We start from the raw sequence: 22,770 nt of genomic DNA on the forward strand, positions 1-22,770 counted from the left end.
CCCCCCCCCCCCCCCCCCCCCCCCCCCCCCTCCCAGTTTTAAGTGTGAGTGATCAGATCCCCCCACATTTTGTCACTGAACTCGCTCCTGCTATGACTCTACAACCCAGTCGTTCAGGACTCCAGTGAACAACAAACCCACGTCAGCCTTGTAAGTTTGTCGTTCCGAGAGCGCAGATCAGAAGGGGCTGGTAAAGGGAAGTTATGAATTCATAAAAGCAAATGTCTTGGAGGGAACAGAGGGGATGAGGCAGATGTTCAGGCGGGCTCTGTTAACGCTGCATCTTTGTGTTCAGATCCATCACTCAAAAAGGCACACACACACACACACACACACACACACAGATAAAAATAAAGCCTATAATATATATCTTATGTGCCTAGAGATCCCCCCCAGAAGAGCAGCAGGAAGTTGCCATAGAAAGGGGGCGCCCTGATTGGCCGACACCCCCTTCCTCCCTCCCCCCTGTTACCCCGATTCTGGGGGAGCGTGGAAGGAGCAGGAATGGATGGGTCTCAGAGCTATGCCCGCGCGCGATGACACCATCCGCACTCGCAGAAAGAGTCAAAAAAGGCAAGCGCACACATGTGCACTGACACTTCCACGGTTCAGTGTGGAAGGGCCTGTTGCTTGGGGCCATGGTTAGGGCCCCTTACCCTGGGGCCAGCACAGGGGAGGGAGAGGGGAGCAGACCGAGGACGGACGAGATAAATCAGGGCCGGGGGAGACGCGGTGGTAAAAGTGGGAGACACACCGTTTAATTTAACGGACGCTGGGGGAAACCGCAGCGGCGGACCCGCAGATGGACGACACGGTATGTGCGTTTAACAGGGGGAACCAGAGGCACCGAGGGGAGGGTGGAACTCAGACGAGCAGGACTCCAACTCGGCAGACATGGAGGGGAAATGTGAGTTGAGGAATGAGACCGAAATGAACAAAGGACTGTCAGAGGTATTTTTACATTTAAATGGCAAATTCAAGTAGGTCATATATTCATGCCACAAAGAACTCACTATAGGCATTGGCTGGGTTTGAATTGTGAATTGTATGAACAGTGTACAATTACATTTTGTTCAAGTTTGGGTCAGTACAACATCAAACTTTGGATGTGATTCATTTAACCTCACCCAAATTACAATATGATTGGTTTGATGGGCTGGTACAGGCAGTTACGTGAGTACAATTCACAAGTAAACGTCTCTCGTTAGGGTTTTTCCACATCGGACAGTAGCAAAAGTAATTCCACAAGAGCACTTTTCACGGCAAAAAAAACCCCTTCACTCACAAAATCACCCCCAAATCTTTCTGAAATTAGCTTGAGCTGTTTTCTTTACATTCTTTCTTCCGAGGCCAAAGATAAACATTCAAACGCGTAATTTCCTGTGTGTGCTATTCTGGATCCAAACATAAAGGATGATTATGTGTTCTGCTGGGACTAGTGCCACATACCGTTTTCAGACATGTATATCGCGTAAAAGAAAAACATACTTTCTGGCTCATTTTCCCCCACCTCCCACCGCCCGAGTGTCTGAAGTTAGGAAAAAACCAACCACCAGGAAACCATTATGTCTTTAGTCCCAACAAACCAGAAGGAAACCATTATGACTATAGTCACCACAAACCAGCAGGTAACATTCAGATCTATGGTCCCCACAAACCACAAGGAAACCATTGTGTCTTTAGTCCCCACAAACCAGCAGAAAACCATTTTGTCTATAGTCCTCACAAACCACAAGGTAATCAGTATGTCTATAGTCCTCACAAACCACAAGGTAACCATTATGTCTATAGTCCCCACAAACCACCAGGTAACCATTATGTCTATAGTCCTCACAAACCATCAGGTAACCATTATGTCTAGTCCCCGCAAACCAGCAGTTATCCCTCAAATCAATATTTAATTCATCACTAGTTTAAGCTGGACATTAAAGATATTGCGGTCCTCTTTGTGTGATCCTGTGATTACTACAGATATTCATTCTAATAAAGACCTCATTGTGTGAAGTGAAGTGGGCCTGAAAGTGGGATGTTTCTTACCTCTCTGGTGACCTTGCCATTGTTGTCAAAGTCGTACAGGGTGAAGGTCCACTCCTGCCTGCTGTCCTCCTCAACGGACACAGCACACTCCAACTCCTACACACAAACAAGATTATCAACACTAGGGAGTGTGTCTGTGTGTGTGTGTGTGTACATGCTAGTGTACATGCTAGTGTACATGTGTTTGTGCACATGTGTTGTGCACATGTGTTTGCGCACATGTCTGTCTGTCTTTCTGTCTGTCTGTCTGTCTGTCTGCGTGTGTGCGTGCGTGCATGCGTGCGTGCGTGTGTGCGTGTGAGATGGGGGAGGCGGGAGGAGGGGGTGAGGTAGTAAGTGTCATCATCTAAGTCGACTCTCACTTCAAACTGGAGCTGTTTGTGGGGCCCAGCGGGGGGGCGGCTGTCCTTCTCCTGAATCTTCTCCACACAGCAGCTGTCTGGCTTCTCCGGGGGTAGAGCCACTGCACACAGAAACACACACACACGCAAACACACACAGACAGGAACACACACACACGCATGCACACACACACAGACAGGGACAAACACGCACACGCAGGAAAAAACACACACGCACACACACACACATATACAAGAACACACACTCACACATGCAAACACACAGACAGGAACACACACACACACACACGCATGCACACACACAGACAGGGACAAACACACACACAAAGGAACAAACACACACACGCACACACACATATACAGGAACACACACTCATACAGGAACACACACACAAGCGGACACACACACACACAAACACAGGAACACACACACACACATACACAGGGTAAGATAAAAGGGAGAGCCTCAGGATGAATGCGGTCGTGACCTGGGGATGTTACTTAACTTAAAGTGCTCTTTGTAGTGCTGCGCTTAGATGTTTCAAACCATCATTATCATCTTCTCTCGGTGTCATTACATTAGTTTGAATATTTCTCTCACCATTTTGAGACCATTCGTGGCTTTCACTTTTAATGACTAGCACTTATAAAACATTAAAGTCTGTTTATGTCTTTCGCTTATTTAAAGTACATGTCTGATGCAGGGAGGATTACCTTATACTACAGATTAGTGAGGATGTATTTATAATAAGGGATCTGTTTAGCGATTCAAACAAATGCATACAAATTGAATGGGACTATTATTGAATCAACAGTTTTGACAGGAAAAACATTGTCTACCCACTTCTCAAATCATACACAAACTTTATTCCCCAGAAGAATTATGTTCCAATAACACAATATCAACTTTATTCATCTTTTCAGTTCAGCCCAAGAACACAAATGTGTCGTTAAAAACAAACTAATGAAACAGTCATGCTATGTTTTGGGTCGCTAACCACATTATAGACGCTGCAGGGTTGAAAGGGCGCAGAATAAAGCCAAACATTGAGCAGAATGACATAACATGCAAACACCATGACAGGATATTAAATGCCACTCCAGGAAAAATGGCTTTGCGGGGCCGGGTGAGCCGACATCAAAGGCCCCGCGCCTGGCCCCTCAGTCTGGGCCCCGCTGCAGCTGAACCCATAGCTGTGATGAATGGCCCTCTCTCACTCTGCATTACCTCTCTGCCCCAACGGAACAGACGGGAGAGGAGGCCCTGGGCGTGTTCCTCTGCACCTCTGTGGACCGCAGGAACCACATGCACTGCTTTTTAAAAAATAACACGCATGCTAATCGATGGCTCCCCCTGGTAAAACTGAAGGATTTCCCCTGTGCGGTGGTGGTTGTCAACCGTGGACACGGAGTCTCTTTGAATTCACGTGTGTTTGTGAAAGACCTCCCTAGAGTGGCTGCCGGGCTAGGAGAGGGGCCGGCACCACAAGTTCCATGCACTGACCTAGTGGCCGTTAAGATGGCGATCAGCCCTGAGGTCCCCCTGTAAACTCTGTTCAGCGACGCAAAACAATACGAGACCGCCTACCGAGCCAGACCCTCCACGTGCACCACTTCCTACTTCGGTTTAGTCCAAGACCCAAGGGGGTTAGGGGCAAGGGAGGTTGGGTTCTGATTTGGTACGGTAGATACCAGCAGATTTGAAACACACCGCAGGCGATGTCAAGTTTCATTCAATACACCGCAAGTCTGTCTGTCCTCCAATCACAAGAACCACCCTCACGTCATCGGTGGAGACCAGAGGGGGTTGAGTGTGCGAGCAAATGGGGTTTGCATGGTGATATGTGTGCACCAACACACACCCCAGCCCAGCCTCCACCCCCACCCAGCCCATCACCCAACCCCCTCCCGCTACACTTTGAAGTTTAATTCTCAAACCTTTTGGAAGAGGATCAGACCGGCTGTAAAACAGAATCGCTAATTAATTAAGCCAAGTCAAATCCGAAACACTGTTTGTTGTGCTCGCCAACTGAGCAGACACAACAGCCCCAATTTCTTTCCTCCTGATCCAAAACAGATCAAAGCAGACCTGTCCTATCCCTGGGTGGAGGCAAATGCCAGAAAATGAAAGGCCCCGTCCCAGGGAGCTTTTACCAACTTTTTGGATCGCACCGTTGAACGGGACCCCGTCGTTTGATCATCACTGGAGGCGCTCAGAGGAGGACAGTGTGTGTGTGTGTGTGTGTGTGTGTGTGTGTGTGTGTGTGTGTGTGTGTGTGTCCTGTAGCATGCTCAATATGCTAGTGAGATGCCTATCGCCAGGGCTAATGAAATGCCGGGAGGAGAAACAGTAATCTAGCATCTCCCTCCTCCCTCGCTCGCTGACATTCCCATCACAGACATAAGCCCGCTTTATGAGAGGAACCGCCGCCAGGGGATTGGCTGGATTTCAGATCTGAAGGGAGGCGGGGGCGGGGCCAGGCAGGGGTGAGGCCAGCCATAGCCAGCTCATGGTGTGTGAGCCGAGTCTGTTCCAATAGGGCCTCATTGAGACCGGCAGGCGAGTAGATGACACACACACACACAGACACGCACGCACATGCACATAAACACACACACACACACACTCGCACTCACACTCACACACAAAGGCCATCATAATGAACGGCGGCCATGCTCTTTGATATGCTTAAGGCAGAGACACAGACCAGATCAAGAACAATGAGCTGTTTCAATTCCAGAAATAACTAGACTGATAACTACATTGGAAACGATATGAGGTAATCTATCTGTCTACTTGCGAAACAAGAGAGCACTCACCACTTTGTGGTAAGATTTAACGTCTGGAGACAGACTGTTAAAATTCCCTTTCTGGATCCGGCGACCAGATCGTTGTCTAGCTTGCTGATTGGATGGTTTCAATTCCCAGAACCCGCCCACCACATTCTCCAGCCAATACAAAGTCTGGTGTAGAACCAGGAAGCAAGGCACCTCTGGCATTTTATTGCTTCACTACAGAACTGAAATGCTTCCAGCCAACCGCGTCTGCTGCTTTATTAGGCAATGTTAACATTTATAGCATGATGGAGGTTAAAGGAAAACATTCCTTTCTGGAGAATCTGAGAAATGGAGTCATTTAAACAGCTTGATGACCTTGTTTGAAGTATTGGCAAGGTTGCCAGCAGAATTTGGCAAACGTTATCATTTTGTTTAGATGTCCGTGGTCGAAAGATTCATGTGTAAGATTAATGTTAAATAACAGCTTACGATAACTCTAAAAGGCGTGTGGATGTTTTGGTCTATTTATCTATTGATCAATTTTTTTCACGAGTTGAGCCAGAAAAGGTCTTAGTTGTACCTGGTTATCCAGGTTAAGAGAGTATTAAGCTTAATATCAAACTGAATTTAAATGACGGTCATATCATACATGAAAGCGATGGGGAGAGTCAAGCATCTGGAGAAAAAAAACAAGTAATTTGATGTTCATTTCTGTTTTTTTTACGCTCTTTTAATCCTCACAAACTTCCTTTGGAACTTCCCCTGAAGCCCTTTAGGAAGGCTTTTATGTGCACTCGGTCATGTAATATATCGCTCCCCTCACCCTCTCTTTTTTCTCAAATTTTTTAATGCTCTCTTTTCTAGATCTAAAAAAACGATGGAATGTTTCACCGCACTGCACTGCATTGTGTTGAGATCGTTAGCAGACCAGCATCTATTTGAGACATGAGTTATTGATTCATGTGTCAGAGGAAATAATAGATGATACAAATGCCTGGTGTAAAGATATATCCATTTCAAATGAGGAGGTGTAGCACTGGGGAGTGGGTGGGAGGGAGGGCTAGAGGGAAGGAATGAGGGAGGGAGGGAGGGGGAGATTAGGAAAGAGGGATGGAGGGGGGGAGGGATGGAGAGGGAGAGGGAGGGAGGGACAGACAGGGAGGGCGGGAGGGAGGTTGGGAAAGAGGGAGAAGGAGAGAGAGAGAGAGAGAGAGAGAGAGAGGGGGGGGGGGGGGGCTGGGAGGGAGTGAGGGGGAGGTTGGGAAAGAGGGAGGGAGGCAGGGGGGGAGTGAGAGAGAGGGAGGGATTGAGCGGTAGGGAAATGGCGTAACCATGGCGGTACAGGTCTGGGCTGAGGTACAGGAGGTGGGGCTGGTGCAGCGCGTGAGGTTGGGCTGCCTGATCAACTCTCTGGGCCGGCCCCAGCCCACCAGTGTTTGGATTACACTCAGGGCGTGTATCTGTGGTTCAAGAACTCCGCAGGCGGCTTACCTTCTAAACGGTAGTGTTCATCGCTGATCCCTTCTGCACAGGACTCATCCATAGAGTCCTGGAGGGAGGAGAGGAGAGGAGAGGAGAGGGGAGGGGAGAGGGGTGAGGGAGAGGTGAGAGAGGGAGGCAAAAGTATGAGTCAGTCATACAGTGGGAAAACACTTGAATGAAGGACAGAGACGAGAAACTTTGTTGGGTGGAAACTGGAGGTGCGATCTGACGTTAGTAGGAGACCATCTGTAACCATCACCCTGAGTAGTTTAATTATATATAACACGCCGTGGAAAGTTAAGGTTAAAATGAGTTTCTGAGACAGAAACCGAGAGAGTGAAACTTGGATCACGTAAAATAAGGAGGTGCCCCACGGAAGAACCCACTCCATTCTGCTCGTCAGTTTCTGTCTCATCGCAGGCAAGTACCGACTCATTGATAGGCTTTCCTTTCCTTGCTGTGCACACCCAAGCACACACACACGCACGCACAGGAAAATACAAACACACACACACACACACAATCACACTCACACCCACACACTTACACACACGCAAACACTCACACACACACAGGCACTTGCACTATCACGCACACACAGGCACTTACACACGTTTATACACACAGGCACACTCACAGTCACAAACACACCCAAACACACACATTCCTACACACAATCACACACACATACATGCAGACGCACACTCTCATACTCATGCATGCACCCTTACACATGCACACATTCTCATACACATGCACTCACACTTACACGCACACATTTTCACTCTCACACACGCAGACACTCTCATACACACGCACACACTCCCACACACACACACACACACACACACACACACACAGAATTGGCAGCTGTGCCTCTGAGTGAATACCACACGGGGGGGGGGGCTCGGGCTCCGGGCTCGTCAGTGGAAAAGGGGGTCTCAGGTATCCCTCTGGCACCACATCAGGAGGACCCGTAACCATTACTCTCAGGCACACAGAGAAGCATCTGGACGCACGCACGGCCGCAACGATGGTCACGCACGCACGCAGTCACAAGGAAACGTGCGCACATAAACACCCCACCACACTGGCGTAAAAGACAGACCGCTGAACGGGTTTGACAACGAGGGCGGAGATGTAACAGCCAATCAGCTGGAGTGATGCTTGACTGCTTCGCGACGTTTCCTCTCGTTACAGATTCAGACTTCGCTGGCTCACTGACCGACTGACTGACTGCTTTGCTGGCTGACTGACTGACTGGCTTACAGACCTTCTGGCTGAGTAGCTGGCTGAGTGATTGACTGACGGGCTGACAGAATGGCTGACTGGCTTGCTGGCTGGCTGACAAGCTGGCTGGCTGGCTGGCTGGCTGGCTGGCTGGCTGACCTCCTGGCTGGCTGGCTGGCCGACTGACTGATCTATATGGTGGTTTCAATCAAATCCCCGCCACAGTGCTTTGATGTGTCATGTGAAAGCTGTGCATGTTAAGTGTGACGTAAGCCTGACTCAAAGAGATATATGGAGATGAGAATCCAGAGCCGATTGGGTACCATCCGGCCTGTGAAGACCTGATTTACTGCTGAACCAACCATTTGTTGTTCTATGTTTGGCTCTATGGAAGTATTGGAAGCGTGCATAATCAAGTATACAGTGAAACAAACAGTCCACGAGGCATTGAATTTATATTAGGTGTTTTTTTTAAATGTACACACTATCCAAAGATGGACACGGAGCCTGAGCTGAAGCTAAATTAACCAGAACTTATTTTCCACAACTTCAAACTCATTTAAACTGGACATTGCATCTTCATCCATTCTCATAAAAAATTATTAAGTCTGTTATATAGTTTGCTTTAGCTGATGATTCCTGATTCTTATTTTTAAAATAGATGAATATAAAGAGTACTGTGTTAATCCGTCTGTATGGGAAAGAGTGGCAGAAAGAAAAGAAAGATCGATAAAAGATAATGGATAAAGTGTTATGCCGGTATTTCTGAACCCTTGAGACACCATAACACCATAGGGCACAACTAGCAGAGCAGCTAGGTTGTTTTGAGTCTGGTACAGCCGCAGAAAACAGCATAGCTTAACGTCAAGGCGAATAACTGTCACTGTCACGAATACGTTTGAGGCTACGGGAAGCTTGCCAATATCTTGAAGCCATGTGATTGACATACCACAGCAGGAACGTCATAAGCAGAGCACGGTAACAAAAGCAACCGCGGCCCCTGACTGCTGAGAGAGAGTGCCTCACAAACAACCATCGCCCACGAACAACATTCCCCTGATGGGCAAGATGGCCGACCGATTGGCAGGCCACAATCAGAGGAATCTGAGCTGAACATTCAGCCTCGCTTTCCCGCTCTGAAACTCTCGCGACTCGGACCCCTAAGGGCAAGGATACAGGACAGGAGACACTAATGCCCATACCACCCCCCGCAAACACAAACGCACACAAATGTTCGCACACACATACACACAATCTTTGTGTGTGTTTTTCGTTGTATTTTGATGTAAGACCCTGAGTCATTGCGTGGGTGGACCAATACATGAGAATAGGGGAGAGAGGAATGTGCTAATTGGTTGTTGTCTCTGTTGATGGATGGCAGCTGTATTATTAGCGTGCCGAGGTTAGGGTTAGGGATAGCCCTGGCTAATGTTAACGGCGAAGGAAAACATCCAGAAATGCGAAATGTGTTGAAAAAACGGCCAACTTGTAGACATTCTCCACGACCCCTGACCTCCCCTCCTCATTCTCATCGAAGGCTCCAGACCCCTGAATGTCGGCTGGTATGTCGGGGAGAAGAGCAACAAAGGGGAGGACTAGCTGGGAACACTCTGCGATGGGCGGTCACACATCCTTTGTAGCTGTGATCTCCAGGGAAAATGACCGCAAATTCATATTCTTAAACAGATGAGGCACCAGCTTTTATGAAGCCACTCAAGCAGGGATTATAAAACATAAGAGGGTATTTATGTTGACACAAGAACAAAGATGAACCGAACACTGTGTTCGAACTGCAGGGACGGCACGAGACACAAATGAGTCTGTGTGTGAGACAAGTGACGTCATCGCCTGGTGCAATTTCATCCAATCAGGAATGCCAGCTGCAATTGCCATTTGTCACCAGAGTGGGTGCTGTCCCTCAGGTTAGATTTTTATCTTTGGCATTGCATAGGAATAAAAACCAAATTTCCCAACCACTTCGATGCCGAATGTGGGAAACAGCTACTTCAACTATCTGCTGGCACACATTGGTTTTCAAAAGAAGAAAAATCATCTCTGTAGCAATTTGGGAATAAATCGGTAACTGGGGCTCTTCTGGTAACATGTTGACCACATTTAACGGGGAATATACTGCAGATAGAATCCTCTTTCTCCGTTTCTTTAGTCATGAATGTAACTTTTCCTCCATTCTATTTTAACTTGGGTTTTCTGCCACGCTACAAAACGTGTACTCATCGACCAGACAGTTAAAGATTCACCGGGCGATTCCTAAAATACAAACCAAAAACCAACCGACTTTAAACTAGGCACTGCTGCTGTTTGTCTATCAGCAAAATATGTGCCTGTCTCCCTCTCTCCCCCCCCCCCACCTCAAAGGGAACAATGGGGGCCGGGCCCTTTGTCCCTCCGAGGGCCCGCCGCTTGGCAGGAACGGGAGGCTTCCACAGCCACAGGAAGAATATTTGCCTGGCCGCAGGTTTTCTGGGGTCGGGCTTCGGAGCCCCATTCAGGCCAGTGAAAAAGAGGCTAATCCCCCTCAGCCCCACTGTGACTCCGGTGACACAGTCCAACCCGGGGCCAATCCCGAGCCACGCCCTCCCTGGGGATCAATGGACACGGAGGTCCGGACGCGCCGCGCTCAAAGCTTTTGACTGGCTGCTCTTTTTAGACACCAGTGGCACGCACGGGATGTGTGAAGAACGGCGGCCAGGTGTGTGCGTGTCAGAGAGTGTGTTTGTGTGTCAGAGAGTGTGTTTGTGTGTGTGTGTGTGTGTGTGTGTGTGCGTGTGTGTCTGACGGTGTGTGTCTGAGTGTGTGTCTCTGAGTATGCGCGTATGTATGTATGTATGTGTGTGTGTGTGTGTGTGTGTGTGTGTGTGTGTGTGTGTGTGTGTGTGTGTGTGTGTGTGTGTGTGTGTGTGTGTGTGTGTGTGTGTGTGTGTGTGTGTGTGTTAAGATGACACATGGTCATTCAGTGTCAGACAGGCCCACTTAGGCAGAGAACATGGTGGTGGGAACACACCGCTGTGGAAAACATGATGGACTAATGGGGATGGGTTCGTCTTCTTCTTCCTGCAAAGTAAAAGCGAGGAAAGTCAAAAACTAAAAGCAGTTGGCCGGGGGGCTGAGCTGTTATGTGTGGGGAGAGGGAATCTTCACCCCAGAGCTGAGGAGGTCAGAGCTGCAATGGAAGGGAGTGTGTGGATGCAAACCTCTGAGATATTTAGCCAGGATAAGCAGTGAAAGGCACACAACTCTCTTGCTCATTGTTGCAAAGAGTGGAATCTCATACGTAGGCCATATTTGGTCTGTGTTAAAAGGGTATGACTAGAGACTTAGGTGATGAAGATTATAGATAGTTATCATCGTTGTATCATCATGTTGCCGTTTCGCTTCAGTGACGACAAATAAATAGTGATTCCTCCAGCATAGCAACCAACAGACACAAAATATAAGTAAAAAACTAAAAAACAAATGTTTGTTAGTGGATGAACAGGAAAAATGTGGGGTTTTCTTACATCTTTATGATCTATAAAGAGCCACATATAGCAGGCCATAGGGTTGTGAGATTGATTAAGAAGATCAAAGCATCCTCTATTCTGAAAGGTCAACAAGTGAATGAGACAATCAAGCACTTAATGCCATGGGGGGGCTTTTAACGTCGCTGAGGGGTCAAAGTTCAATTCTCTTTATTTTTAGCACAGCAGACTGGTCAGTCGTCGGAAGAAGTCCTAAAGAGTAGTAGTAATAGTCAGCCACGCCAACAGGATATAGTGAATATCCCCACTTGCTAGCTTGCATGACCAAATTGAAGCAGAGAATCAACATTTGCTCTTCTCTGGTGTTTATTGCCTTACAATTCGCTCATGTTTACATCACAGCTTATGCTCCACCCTCAAAATAAATACTATAAAGTATTTATAAAAGTTAGCGTATAAGTTGTTGACAATTGTTAACATGCAAGATATTAACAAAAGTTAGCATGCACGATATTTCCAAAAGTTAGCGAGTAAGATATCTACAATAGTGCGCGTGTAAGTATTTTTTAAAGTTAGTGTGAGAGAAGCAGACGAGTCCACTGCAATCCTCTAAACACCCAGAAAGGCCTTTGGTACATAAACAAGTGTCTTTGTTCAACACTCTGGAAAACAAACTTCCCAGACGTGATGTTTAATGTGCGCTGGGAACCAGAGCATAATGTGTGTCTCTTTCAACCCCGGCCAGCTCCCTCCACAGGCTTTTTGGGGGACGCAGGGACCGAGGAATGATGGATGGGACGCCCCAACTGTGTTTATTTCCAGGCTGTTCAAGTGTGGACAAAGTGCCCACTGCAGTATCCCGTGTACAGGCCTGTTTCTGCTAGGGAACTGTTTATTTTTAGACATTAAATGAACACGGCCCAGAACGGACACATGTCAGTCGTCTGTTGTCATAGCTTCATGTTTAATGAATGTGTACTTTCTACTTTAAATGCTAAACTCAAGTCAAACAAGGCCATAACAGTAGACAATGATATTGTTTACTATGGCTGGTAGCAGTCTGAGTTGTAGCTATCTACAAACAACTGATATTATATGTATGGATTCAACGCTATCTACTAACACCTACAAGAGGCATCTATGTCTCCCATTCAACAACCTACTCACTTAGAGCTTTCTACTGTGGATAATATTTAAACCACTACTGAACCCGTTGAGCCTGTATTATCACCAAACAGGCTCTAATTCAAGTGTCATAATCCATCGGCTCCTACAAAAGAGACGATGAACAAGATCAAAGGCAACATGAGCAGAACGTGACTATTTCTGGCAATGTTGCACTCTGGTGTCAACCACCATATTAACCCTGGCAGCGAATACATGTATGATTGGGCCAAATGATTTCTATCTTCCTCTCCAGCCTCTTTCGGTATGTGATACTGGCATAGAGAGAGAGAGAGAGAGAGAGAGAGAGAGAGAGAGAGAGAGAGAGAGAGAGAGAGAGAGAGAGAGAGAGAGAGAGAGAGAGAGAGAGAGAGAGAGAGAGACAAAGACAGAACAGACAGAACAGAGAAAGAAAGAAAGAAAGAAAGAAAGAAAGAAAGAAAGAAAGAAAGAAAGAAAGAAAGAAAGAAAGAAAGAAAGAGAGAGGGAGAGAGCGAGAGAGAGAGACGTGTGTTTGTTGGAGTGCAAGGGATCTGTGTTTATGCGTGGCTGTGGTCAACTCCCACAAGGGTTTGACCCATGCTGTCTGTCTCTGCCACACCACACCACACAGGCAGTTAACATGGCCGACTACAGCTCCCCGTGGCCCAAGGCCAGGGAGCGAGGCAAAGCAGGCCGCAGGAGTAATGGCTACATAACTGTCTCTAACCCTGTCTTCATCAAACCTCTGGGGGCGGGACTCTGCTCATCGGGTCACACACAGACACACAAGACACAGAGACACAGACACATAAACAGACACAACTACAGAGAAAGAGAAAGACAGAGAAAGACAGAGTCACAGACAGAGAGAGACAGTCACAGACAGAGAGACAGAGACAGTGAGAGAAAGACAGACTGACATTCAGACAGAGAGAGAGAGAAAGAGAGAGAGGACACGGCGAGAGTTCAGAGGGAGGGAAATTCTGGCTCTCTTTCTGCTCCACAGAGCCTCCTAGTTTAAAAGCTCAAGTATCAAGAACTCCAAATGCCCTTTTTGTCTTCATGCAATGCCTGCAGTCAATGATAGAATACAATAGAATAGAGTAGAATAGAGGAGGACTTTATTGTCCAGCATGGGCCGGAAATCTTATTTTTGGCCTCACATCAGAGACTTTAAAACCGTATACACTCACACTCACACTCAATGACACACATGTCACATATAGGTCATTCACTTCCAGCTTTATACCGGAGAGCTACGTGAAATACTTTGTAGCAGGGTTAAAAGAAAATACCTAAATGGGGCATTGTCTTCTCCCTATTATCATTGGTTCTTAGAAGTTTTCCACCTGAAGGAATTATTAATGGGCAACCCTCCAAGCCCCAGCATATATATTATACTCCAGGGTTGGCAAACGCGCTGAAAGCCAAGGAGTCAAACAACAACAAAGAAGAAAAGCTATTTGCTCTGGAGCTGCAAATTAGCGTCTAGGTGTCGTGTTGCTCACAGAGGACTTCCCCCCGAACGTAAGCCGAGACGCTCAGGAGGCCGACTCAAAGAGCTGACGGGCCGCCACGGAGCCGGAGCCTGGGGGATCCCTGCAGGTTAAGGGATCACCCAGGCTTCCACTCCGCTGACCCCCGCGCTCGGAAGGGCCTGGGTCAAAATGACATTCACAGGGAGAGAGGGAGGAAGATCTTATGTTGCAACAACCTCACTTATAAGACTGAAGAGGAAATCCAAATTTTTTGGTGTATTTGTTAGGGATATCGGGCCAGAAATATTCTGCATGCATCGGTATTCGAATTCGGGGAGTTTATATTCTGTGTTCTGTTTAGTCGTTTTGATTTGAATCCCCATACACTCAAATCAGCCAGCGTTGAGGTCAGCCTTCCCATCTAAACACGCAAGATCAAGTGTCTCTGTGAGTGGAGGACGGTTCCCCAAAAGCAGCAGGCCTCTTTGAGGCGTGAGGTTTCACAGTGACAGCAGGCCTGGACATCTTCTCTACAGGTTACGGTTGAGGTAGAGATTTGGGGGGTTGGGGTGAATTACGCTGGTGTCTTTGGCTCCGCTGGGGCGCCGGTGGTTCTCTTTAAACGTTGTGCTGTGTGTGTGTGGTCGAGAAGCAGCCCATCTAGCAGGGCTGACCCTCCTAGCACTGCGCCGCCACACACACACACACACACACACACACACACACACACACACACACACACACACACACACACACACACACACACACACACACACACACACACACACACACACACACAAAGCAGTTGTCTTGTAACCGAAAGGTTGCTGGTTCGATCCCTAGGTTGCTAGTTCGAACAGCACCAAGGGCGTGTGAGGTGAGCCAGTTAAGGCTTTCTAACCAAGGAAGAAGATGGTAGTTCATGATGACAGAACTGGCCCTTGCGCGTGTGTGTGTGTGTGTGTGTGTGTGTGTGTGTGTGTGTGTGTGTGTGTGTGTGTGTGTGTGTGTGTGTGTGGTAGCATGTCTGTGTGTGTGTGTGTGTCCTCCTAGCTGAGTGTTGATGTGTCCCTGAGCAAGACACTTAACCCTAACTGCTCCTGACGAGCTGGCTGTCGCCTCGCATGGTTGACTCTGGCGACGGTGTGTCAATGTGTGTATTAACCGATGTAAGTCGCTTTGGATAAAAGCGTCTGCTAAATGCCCTAATTGTGACATGCACACACATAAATACACATGCATACAAATTGACACACACACACATACATACAGATAGACAAAGACACGCAAACACACACACATTCAGATGGACACATACACACACCCCTACATGCACGCACAGGCACAGACAGACAGACTACAAGACGATGTGATGTATTCAGGATTTGTAAATCTCATCTACAGCTTGCTCGGAGTGAATTTGTTTTCGGCTTATCACAGTTCTCCAAGCGACGACAAAAAAAACACATTTCAGGCGCCGCGTACACGTGCGGGCGGGCGCGGCTAGGCGTGCTTCAGATGTTTTATTCCACGGCCGCTGCGAGCCGCCGTGTGATTGGCTGCTGTCCTTTTGTAGTCCGTTTGTGTGCAGCCACCAATCATTTCTGCTCTCCGGATTAACACAGCAAACACGACCGGTCACATTACCTCACCGACATCAAAGGCCGGCTCTGAAAAGGCTCAGTGAAACATTAGCAGAGATTTGCAGCTCTCTCGTCTCCGCTCGTCAGCTCCACGCTGCTGCAACACCTCCACCCCCCCCCCCCACCCCCCTTTCCCCCCCCTTCCCCTCCGCTGCCTTTTTTTCTGCTGCGCTTCATGTGTGAAGTTGGCCGACGCTTTAATGACCCATTTACTCAACTTTTACACCTGCGAAGATAAGCCCTAACGGCCCTGGCCGCTCGCCTCGGGCGCCCTCCGTCTCTCAAGGCTCCCGCCGTTTATTAGCTTTGAAAAATATGTAACCCGAGCAATTAGCATTTAACAGCGTGTTTATCAAAGCTTTCCCCCAGCCCGGAGACGAGAGGAGGGCCGTACATCAAGGCCTGACATCCTGAGAACCAGACCGGCTCTGACAAGTTTGTTTTCATTGACCAGAGAGGCGTTTTGCTCGTGTCATCTCCCTTTGCCTCCAAACCGGCTCGTCAGGAGATGGAAGAACATCTGAGTGACTGGTTCTTGTGTAGCTTACCTTTAGGTAACCTTGTACACCAGTTTCAACACGGAGTCAACGAAACACACACAACAACTGTGGCTTTGAATTCCTGCTGCCGCTGCCTGGTGGAGAATACAGAATACAGCCTGCCAAGATCTACAAACGAACATGAATATATCTCTTATTTTGGGAGATAGGACAGGAATGAAAGGGTTGGTGATGCAGAACAGCACCAAGGGCGTGTGAGGTGAGCCAGTTAAGGCTTTCTAACCAAGGAAGAAGATGGTAGTTCATGATGACAGAACTGGCCCTTGCGTGTGCGTGTGTGTGTGTGTGTGTGTGTGTGTGTGTGTGTGTGTGTGTGTGTGTGTGTGTGTGTGTGTGTGTGTGTGTGTGTGTGTGGTAGCATGTCTGTGTGAGTGTGTGCGGCTACTGGCTCGTTAATAAGGCAGTGGTACCATTAAAGAACTGTGTGACTGGATGGTTTCACGGCTTGGGCAGCCTGTCTCTCCAGCACAGCAGAGCATGACAGGAACCAGGCTGGTCGCCCGACTACCCCGCGTGTGAGCCCACGTGTTGACGCTTAGTATAAACAGTATTTCGACCTTTAATCACAGCCAGAAAGCATTACTGAAACATCTGGTAAATGGGTGCCTCTGTCTTTAAAATGACCCAGACACATCTTGCTCCCAAAGCATTTAACCATCACTAGGATAATTTAACCATCACTAGGAGAATTTAACCATCACTAGGATAATTTAACCATCACTAGGAGCATTTAACCATCACTAGGCTAGTTTAACCATCACTAGGAGCATCTAGCCATCACTAGGAGAATTTAACCATCACTAGGATAATTTAACCATCACTACGATAATTTAACCATCGCTAGGAGCATTTAACCATCAGTAGGATAATTTAACCTTCACTAGCAGCATGAACCATCACAAGGAGCACTAATCCATCACTAAAATCACTAGCATAATTGACCATCACTAGCAGCACTAGGAGCATTAAACCACCACTGGGAGCATTTCACCAACACTAGCATTAGGAGCGTATAACTGGGATGAAGGGCTGTACACATTCAAATCGACCTGAAAATCGACATGATCTCTAAATAAAACCATCACAAGATCAAACTGTAGCGATGAAGATTCCCATGACAAGTGTGACGCCACAGTGTGCAGGCAGCGAGGGCGACCCATCGACACCAGCCGACCGCCGCTCTGGTCTTCATTCAGAACCACTTGCCCAGACCCGTCACTCTGGCTGACAGCTCCACTCCCTCAGCCTGTGTGTGTGTGTGTGTGTGTGTGTGTGTGTGTGGAAAAGCTCAGACGTGTGCGTAGCAACAGCTTCTCTACAGCTGGAAAGTCTGCCTGGACACCAAGTTGGCTGTGCTCCCCCCCCCCCCCACACACACACACACACACACACACACACACACACACACACACACACACACACACACACAATTTAAAAGCCCACTCACACATTAACACACAAACACATGCACACATATTTACAAACCTAAATACAGCCCATACACCCAAATACCCTCCACATAAACTCGGAACACACACACTCACGCACTAGCACCCTTCTACACACACATACACACCCACACACACACACAGACCCAAATACAGCCCATACACACATATACGCCCATAAACTCTGAAACACAAACTCCTGCACAAGTACCCTTACACACATACTCACACACTCCCAAATACAGCCCATGCACAAATATACCCCCCACATAAACTCAGAAAACACATGCGCAAGAACCCCTCCACACACATTCGCACATACACAAAATCTCTCTTCTTTTCACCCACACACACACACACACACACTGTCCTTTTCACACATTCAAGCACACACACACTGTCCTTTTCACACACACACACAGAATGGCCGGGGAGAAGACCATTTCCAGCCACAAGTCCCCACCTCTAAACATACCATACATCTGACCTTTTTAACTTCTGACTTAAAGACTCTGTAATTACAGACAACTTTTCAACTAAGCGAGTAAACAAGCCGGTAGAAATAGACACTTCAACTACTGTACACAAGCGCCCTGGTGCCAGTGGTATGCATCTATTCATAGCCGGCTGGAATTAGAGGCTTGTGTCTCGGCGCATCGTTAAGAACTCACAGTAGGGGGAGTTTCTCACACTTGTGCGAACGCATGCTGGCAATGTGGTGCGCACATGGCCAGCGTGCGCCTCCACTTGCACACGCATTTACACCACACCCAACACGATTCAAGCAGAATACCGACCCGACCGACCTGGGACCAGAAGCAGGGCCTGCCAATGTGTGACATGTTTGTACATGACATGAGGCGACTACGATAGGACGAACTGTTGAAGGCAGTTGTGTGCTAATTGGTTGTTTTTCGCTGGTAATGTTTCACCTGCCATGGATGCTGAGTGCTTCGTTGTGTGTCCGAATGTGTGTGTGTGCGTGTCTGTGTGTGCGTGTGTACGTGCGTATGTACGTGTGTGCGTTTTATTGTGAAATGTTCAGCACAACACATGGCCATTCTGCATAATTAAATTCTTATAATAAGACAGGAATTTGACCGCTATGTAGAGATTTGTTTTTCTTCAAGGTAGTTAAAACTACAAACAAAATATGAACAAACGTGAGCATGTGTCCGGGTGTGTCTGATCGTGCGCCTGTGTGTGCGTGTGTGTATGTGTGTGTGTGTGTGTGTGTGTGTGTGGTGTGCGTGTGCATGTGTGTGAGGTTGACAGGCAGACCACACCGCCCTGCTGGGCTCCTGGGCTCCTGAGCTCCATTCAGGCCCCTCCTGGGTGAGCTCCTCTCTGGCCCCGGGCCCCTGTGGAGCATAAACACACCGAGGGGGCGGGGGCCTTTCCTTTCAGCACAGCCGCCCCTCTGTTTGGCTTTCCCTCCACCGAAAACATCCCCCAGCAGACAATCCAGACCTGCGTGGCCCCGCGGGCGCCAGGGGAAGAGCCCTGGGTCTCTCTGTCTGGCCCTGGAACAATACTCTCCCCCTCTGTTTACCTAAAGACCACATCCTCCGCTCCGCCTTCCTCAGGTGGCACCGGGCCCCCGGGCACGGCGGGGGGCCAGCTCTCTCCCCGGGTGGATAAACACAACGCGGGGCCCGTGGGGGGCGGCAGAGGAGACGGCCGCCGGTCTCGGGGTGTCTCCAGGAGTCCTGGGGTCCTTTGAACCGAGTCAATAAATACAGAGGAGAGGAGAGGGAGAGGGGAGGGAGAGCCGCGCTGGGTCTCTGTGCCCGTCAGGCCTGGTTCTGATCAACACGTCCGTGTGTGTGTGTGGACGCATGCGTGTGTGCGCTTGCGCGTGAGGTATTTGAGAGCATGTGTGTGTCTCTTATGTGTGTGTGAGTATATGCAAGTGCCTTGCGTGTTTGTTTGTTTGTGTGTGTGTGTGTTTGTGTGCGTGTGTGTGTCAGTCTATGTGATTATGTATCCGTCTCTCTGTCCATGGTTGTGTGTGTGTGTATCGGTCTGTATGATTATGTGTCTAACTCTTTGTCCGTGGTTGTGTGTGTGTGCGTGTGTGTCGGTCCGTGTGATTATGAGTCTATCTCTCTGTCCGTGTGTGTGTGTGTGTGTGTGTGTGTGTGTGTGTGTGTGTGTGTGTGTGTGTGTGTTTCTGTTTGTGTGATTATGTGTCTATCTCTCTGTCCGTGGTTGTGTGTGTGTGTGTGTGTGCGTGTGTCGGTCTGTGTGATTATGTGTCTATCTCTCTGTCCATGCTTGTGTGTGTGCGTGTGTGGTCTTTGCATACATGTGTTCTCTTGAGATTCTGCTGTAACAGCTTTATGCAGATGCTGATCTGATGCAATTTACAAGAGCCACTTTGCATGCTCGGTCGAATTATTCAGCGCTTACTGCACGGGCCAAAGCACAGCCCGCAGGGGGAGCCGATAAACAAACAAGAGAGAATGATTCAGGGTTCTAAACACTTAAACACCCACTTCAGCACAGCCTTTCAAGTGGCTGATTAAAGCGGGCTCAGGGCCGCCATGGGAGCCTGAGCTGGCTCCAGAATCTCCCCTGGAGGACTGGCCCTCCTACCCCCAGACACAGGCGCTGCTCTGGGCTGCACTGGTACGATCCTGGGGACCTCATACATGGATGAAATAGGGTATTGGGATCAGAGAATGACCCTGATCACGCGTGATAGTAGAATTGCCTTGCAACCATGACACCCACGATTTCAGGTGACTCCAAAAAACGTCTGTGAACGTGAATTCCAGAGCTTGATCAGCAGCGGAAGTGGAATCAGTCCAACGCTAGAACCGTACACTCTCACTGTTTCTCCCCCCCGTTACCTTCGGCGTCCAATTTCATACCGAGCGCAGGTGTAAGGGTGCTGCTGGCCATGCTGATCATCGTAAGGTGCAGCAGAGCTAGCCGAAGTCATCACGACCCACTGATCGAACACGTGCTCAAGCAGACTCTGGTCATTAAGAGCAGTACAACGTGCGCCGCCAGCACAGAACATTTCTTGAACCCGAGTCCTCCTCACTTTGGGTGAGTCCGGCTGTGTGCATTTGGACGGCAACCAGAAAGCCTACAGGCTGTCTTCCATTTGATAAACAGACCAGACATTTGGAGGAAATCACTGCCGTCTCCGTTGGGATTAAGGTCTGCATCGCGATGTTATAAAGAAACGACACACTCAAAAACATCGGGCTCATCCCTGAACCGCCGTCAACCTTCAATAGAGATTCCGAATTTTGCATTTCGCACGCCACCACAATATTTCTCCGACGTCAAACCCCGGCACTCACTCAGAGGCAGCCTGAGAAACCCGGCGAAGAGCCAGAGAGAGGAGAGAAGAGCGGGCGCTTTGAAACCATCGGCGGACAGTGAGCAGATAACCGGGGGAAACAAAGCACAATCCTCCGCCGCTAATCCTTCGGGATTCCAAACACATTCCCGCAGACGCCTTTGATCTCCGGAGTGCATCCGGACTACCGACGCTAGACGCACAGCACTCACTCACACACACTTACTCACACACACACACACGCTCACACACACACACTCACACACACACACACACGCTAACACACACGCTCATACACAAACACACACACACACACACACACACTCACATACACACTTACACTTTCTCACACGCTAACACACACACGTACACTTAATCACTCACGCACACATACACTTACGCACACTTACACTTACTCACACACACACTTTTGCACACACACACGCTCCTACAGAGATTCTCGTATATGTGTGTGTGTGCGTGCTGTAAGGCCGGCTACATTCCAAACCACATGGCCACATGCCCATACCTCGCGTGCCCGCTGACTATATTTAACCAAGCATGCATATAAAAAAAAGTGAGAGTTTGTTTCCAAATTGAGACGTCTAAAAAAGTGACAACTGCAGTTGCGAAACGACTGCCGGATAAAAAAAAGATCCACACCACATCACGCAACAAGTGATAAATAACCCGGGCAAATGACCTACTTACATTAAGAAGGGAAAAATGATTATTTACCAAGAAACGTATATTCATATTGACTAACTTCCCTTGACCTAGAAGTGCTCGACCAATCATAGAAATAAAGGTGAGGAGAAGATCGGATAGGAGGAGAAAAATATCAAAGTCAACATGGCCGACAAAACAGAGTGCATGTTCTGTCTCAGGCCAGGGTCTACCGCTCCGACTTCAGAGGGAGGGTTGATGTGGACGGTGTGTCAGCCCATCACACTTTTTGTTCAAGAGACACTCTGCCACGCCCCCAGTCTCAGCCAATGAGCTTCATCAGCCAGCCCCTGCACCGGGCAGGAAGGAGCATGCCATGTTTGATTAATTTATTTTGTGCGGGGTACCACCAAAGTGAAAGGACACGGAGGCTCTGCTGAAGCACCACCCAACCCCACCACTAAAAGCTCCCCGGTACAACGTCCACACACCATCACGGCGAAAGAGAGAGAGACAGAGAGAGACAGAGAGAGACAGAGAGAGAGAGAGAGAGAGAGAGAGAGAGAGAGAGAGAGAGAGAGAGAGAGAGAGAGAGAGAGAGAGAGAGAGAGAGACCCTGGTACACTGTCAACACACCATCACGGCGGGGCTGCCAGAAGGCACCGTTTCCCTGCAGCAAAATCCCTGACGTGTTGATTCCTGGCCCGCATTGTGTTCCCCTCGCCGCAGAAGCCCCGCCGCTCGGAGCGCGCTGGCGTGACACTCGATCCACGGCGTGACGCGGTCGCCGCCCACGTGCCCTTGAACCTCCCATCCCCGCGGCGACGGTCCCGGGCCGGACCTCCGGAGACGCGCAGGAGACGGCATCCTTCCCGTGTCCTCGTGGGAAAGCGGAGAGACGGGAACACGCGAGAACCTTTCTGTAGCCAGGTGCTGACCCCCACCTACCCACCTCCACCAGCCCCATCTCACCCCCACAGCCCTACACACCCCCACAAGCTCCAACTCACCCCCACAAGCTCTGACCGACTCCCATAAGCCCCGACCCCCCCTACGAGACACCGTAAGCCTCACCCACCCTCCAAGCCTCTACCCACCCAAACAAGCCCCGTCTCACCCCCAGAAGCCCTACCTACCTCCACAAG

At 48.9% G+C, this 22,770-nt stretch overlaps 1 protein-coding gene across 1 annotated transcript in view; it reads right to left on the reverse strand.

The window, feature by feature from the left end:
• nkd1 (NKD inhibitor of WNT signaling pathway 1) overlaps positions 1–22,770 on the reverse strand; it is a 34,178-nt gene that overhangs the window by 5,748 nt on the left and 5,660 nt on the right. The window contains exons 4-7 of the mRNA XM_079736464.1: positions 6,669–6,726; positions 2,400–2,500; positions 2,038–2,133; positions 473–479 (exon numbers count right to left, since the gene is read on the reverse strand). Coding sequence (XP_079592590.1) covers positions 473–479; positions 2,038–2,133; positions 2,400–2,500; positions 6,669–6,726 — 262 coding nt within the window. The remainder of the gene's footprint in view (positions 1–472; positions 480–2,037; positions 2,134–2,399; positions 2,501–6,668; positions 6,727–22,770) is intronic.

This window comes from Pollachius pollachius, assembly GCF_949987615.1.
Source record: "Pollachius pollachius genome assembly, chromosome: 5".
Taxonomy (NCBI): Eukaryota; Metazoa; Chordata; class Actinopteri; order Gadiformes; family Gadidae; genus Pollachius; species Pollachius pollachius.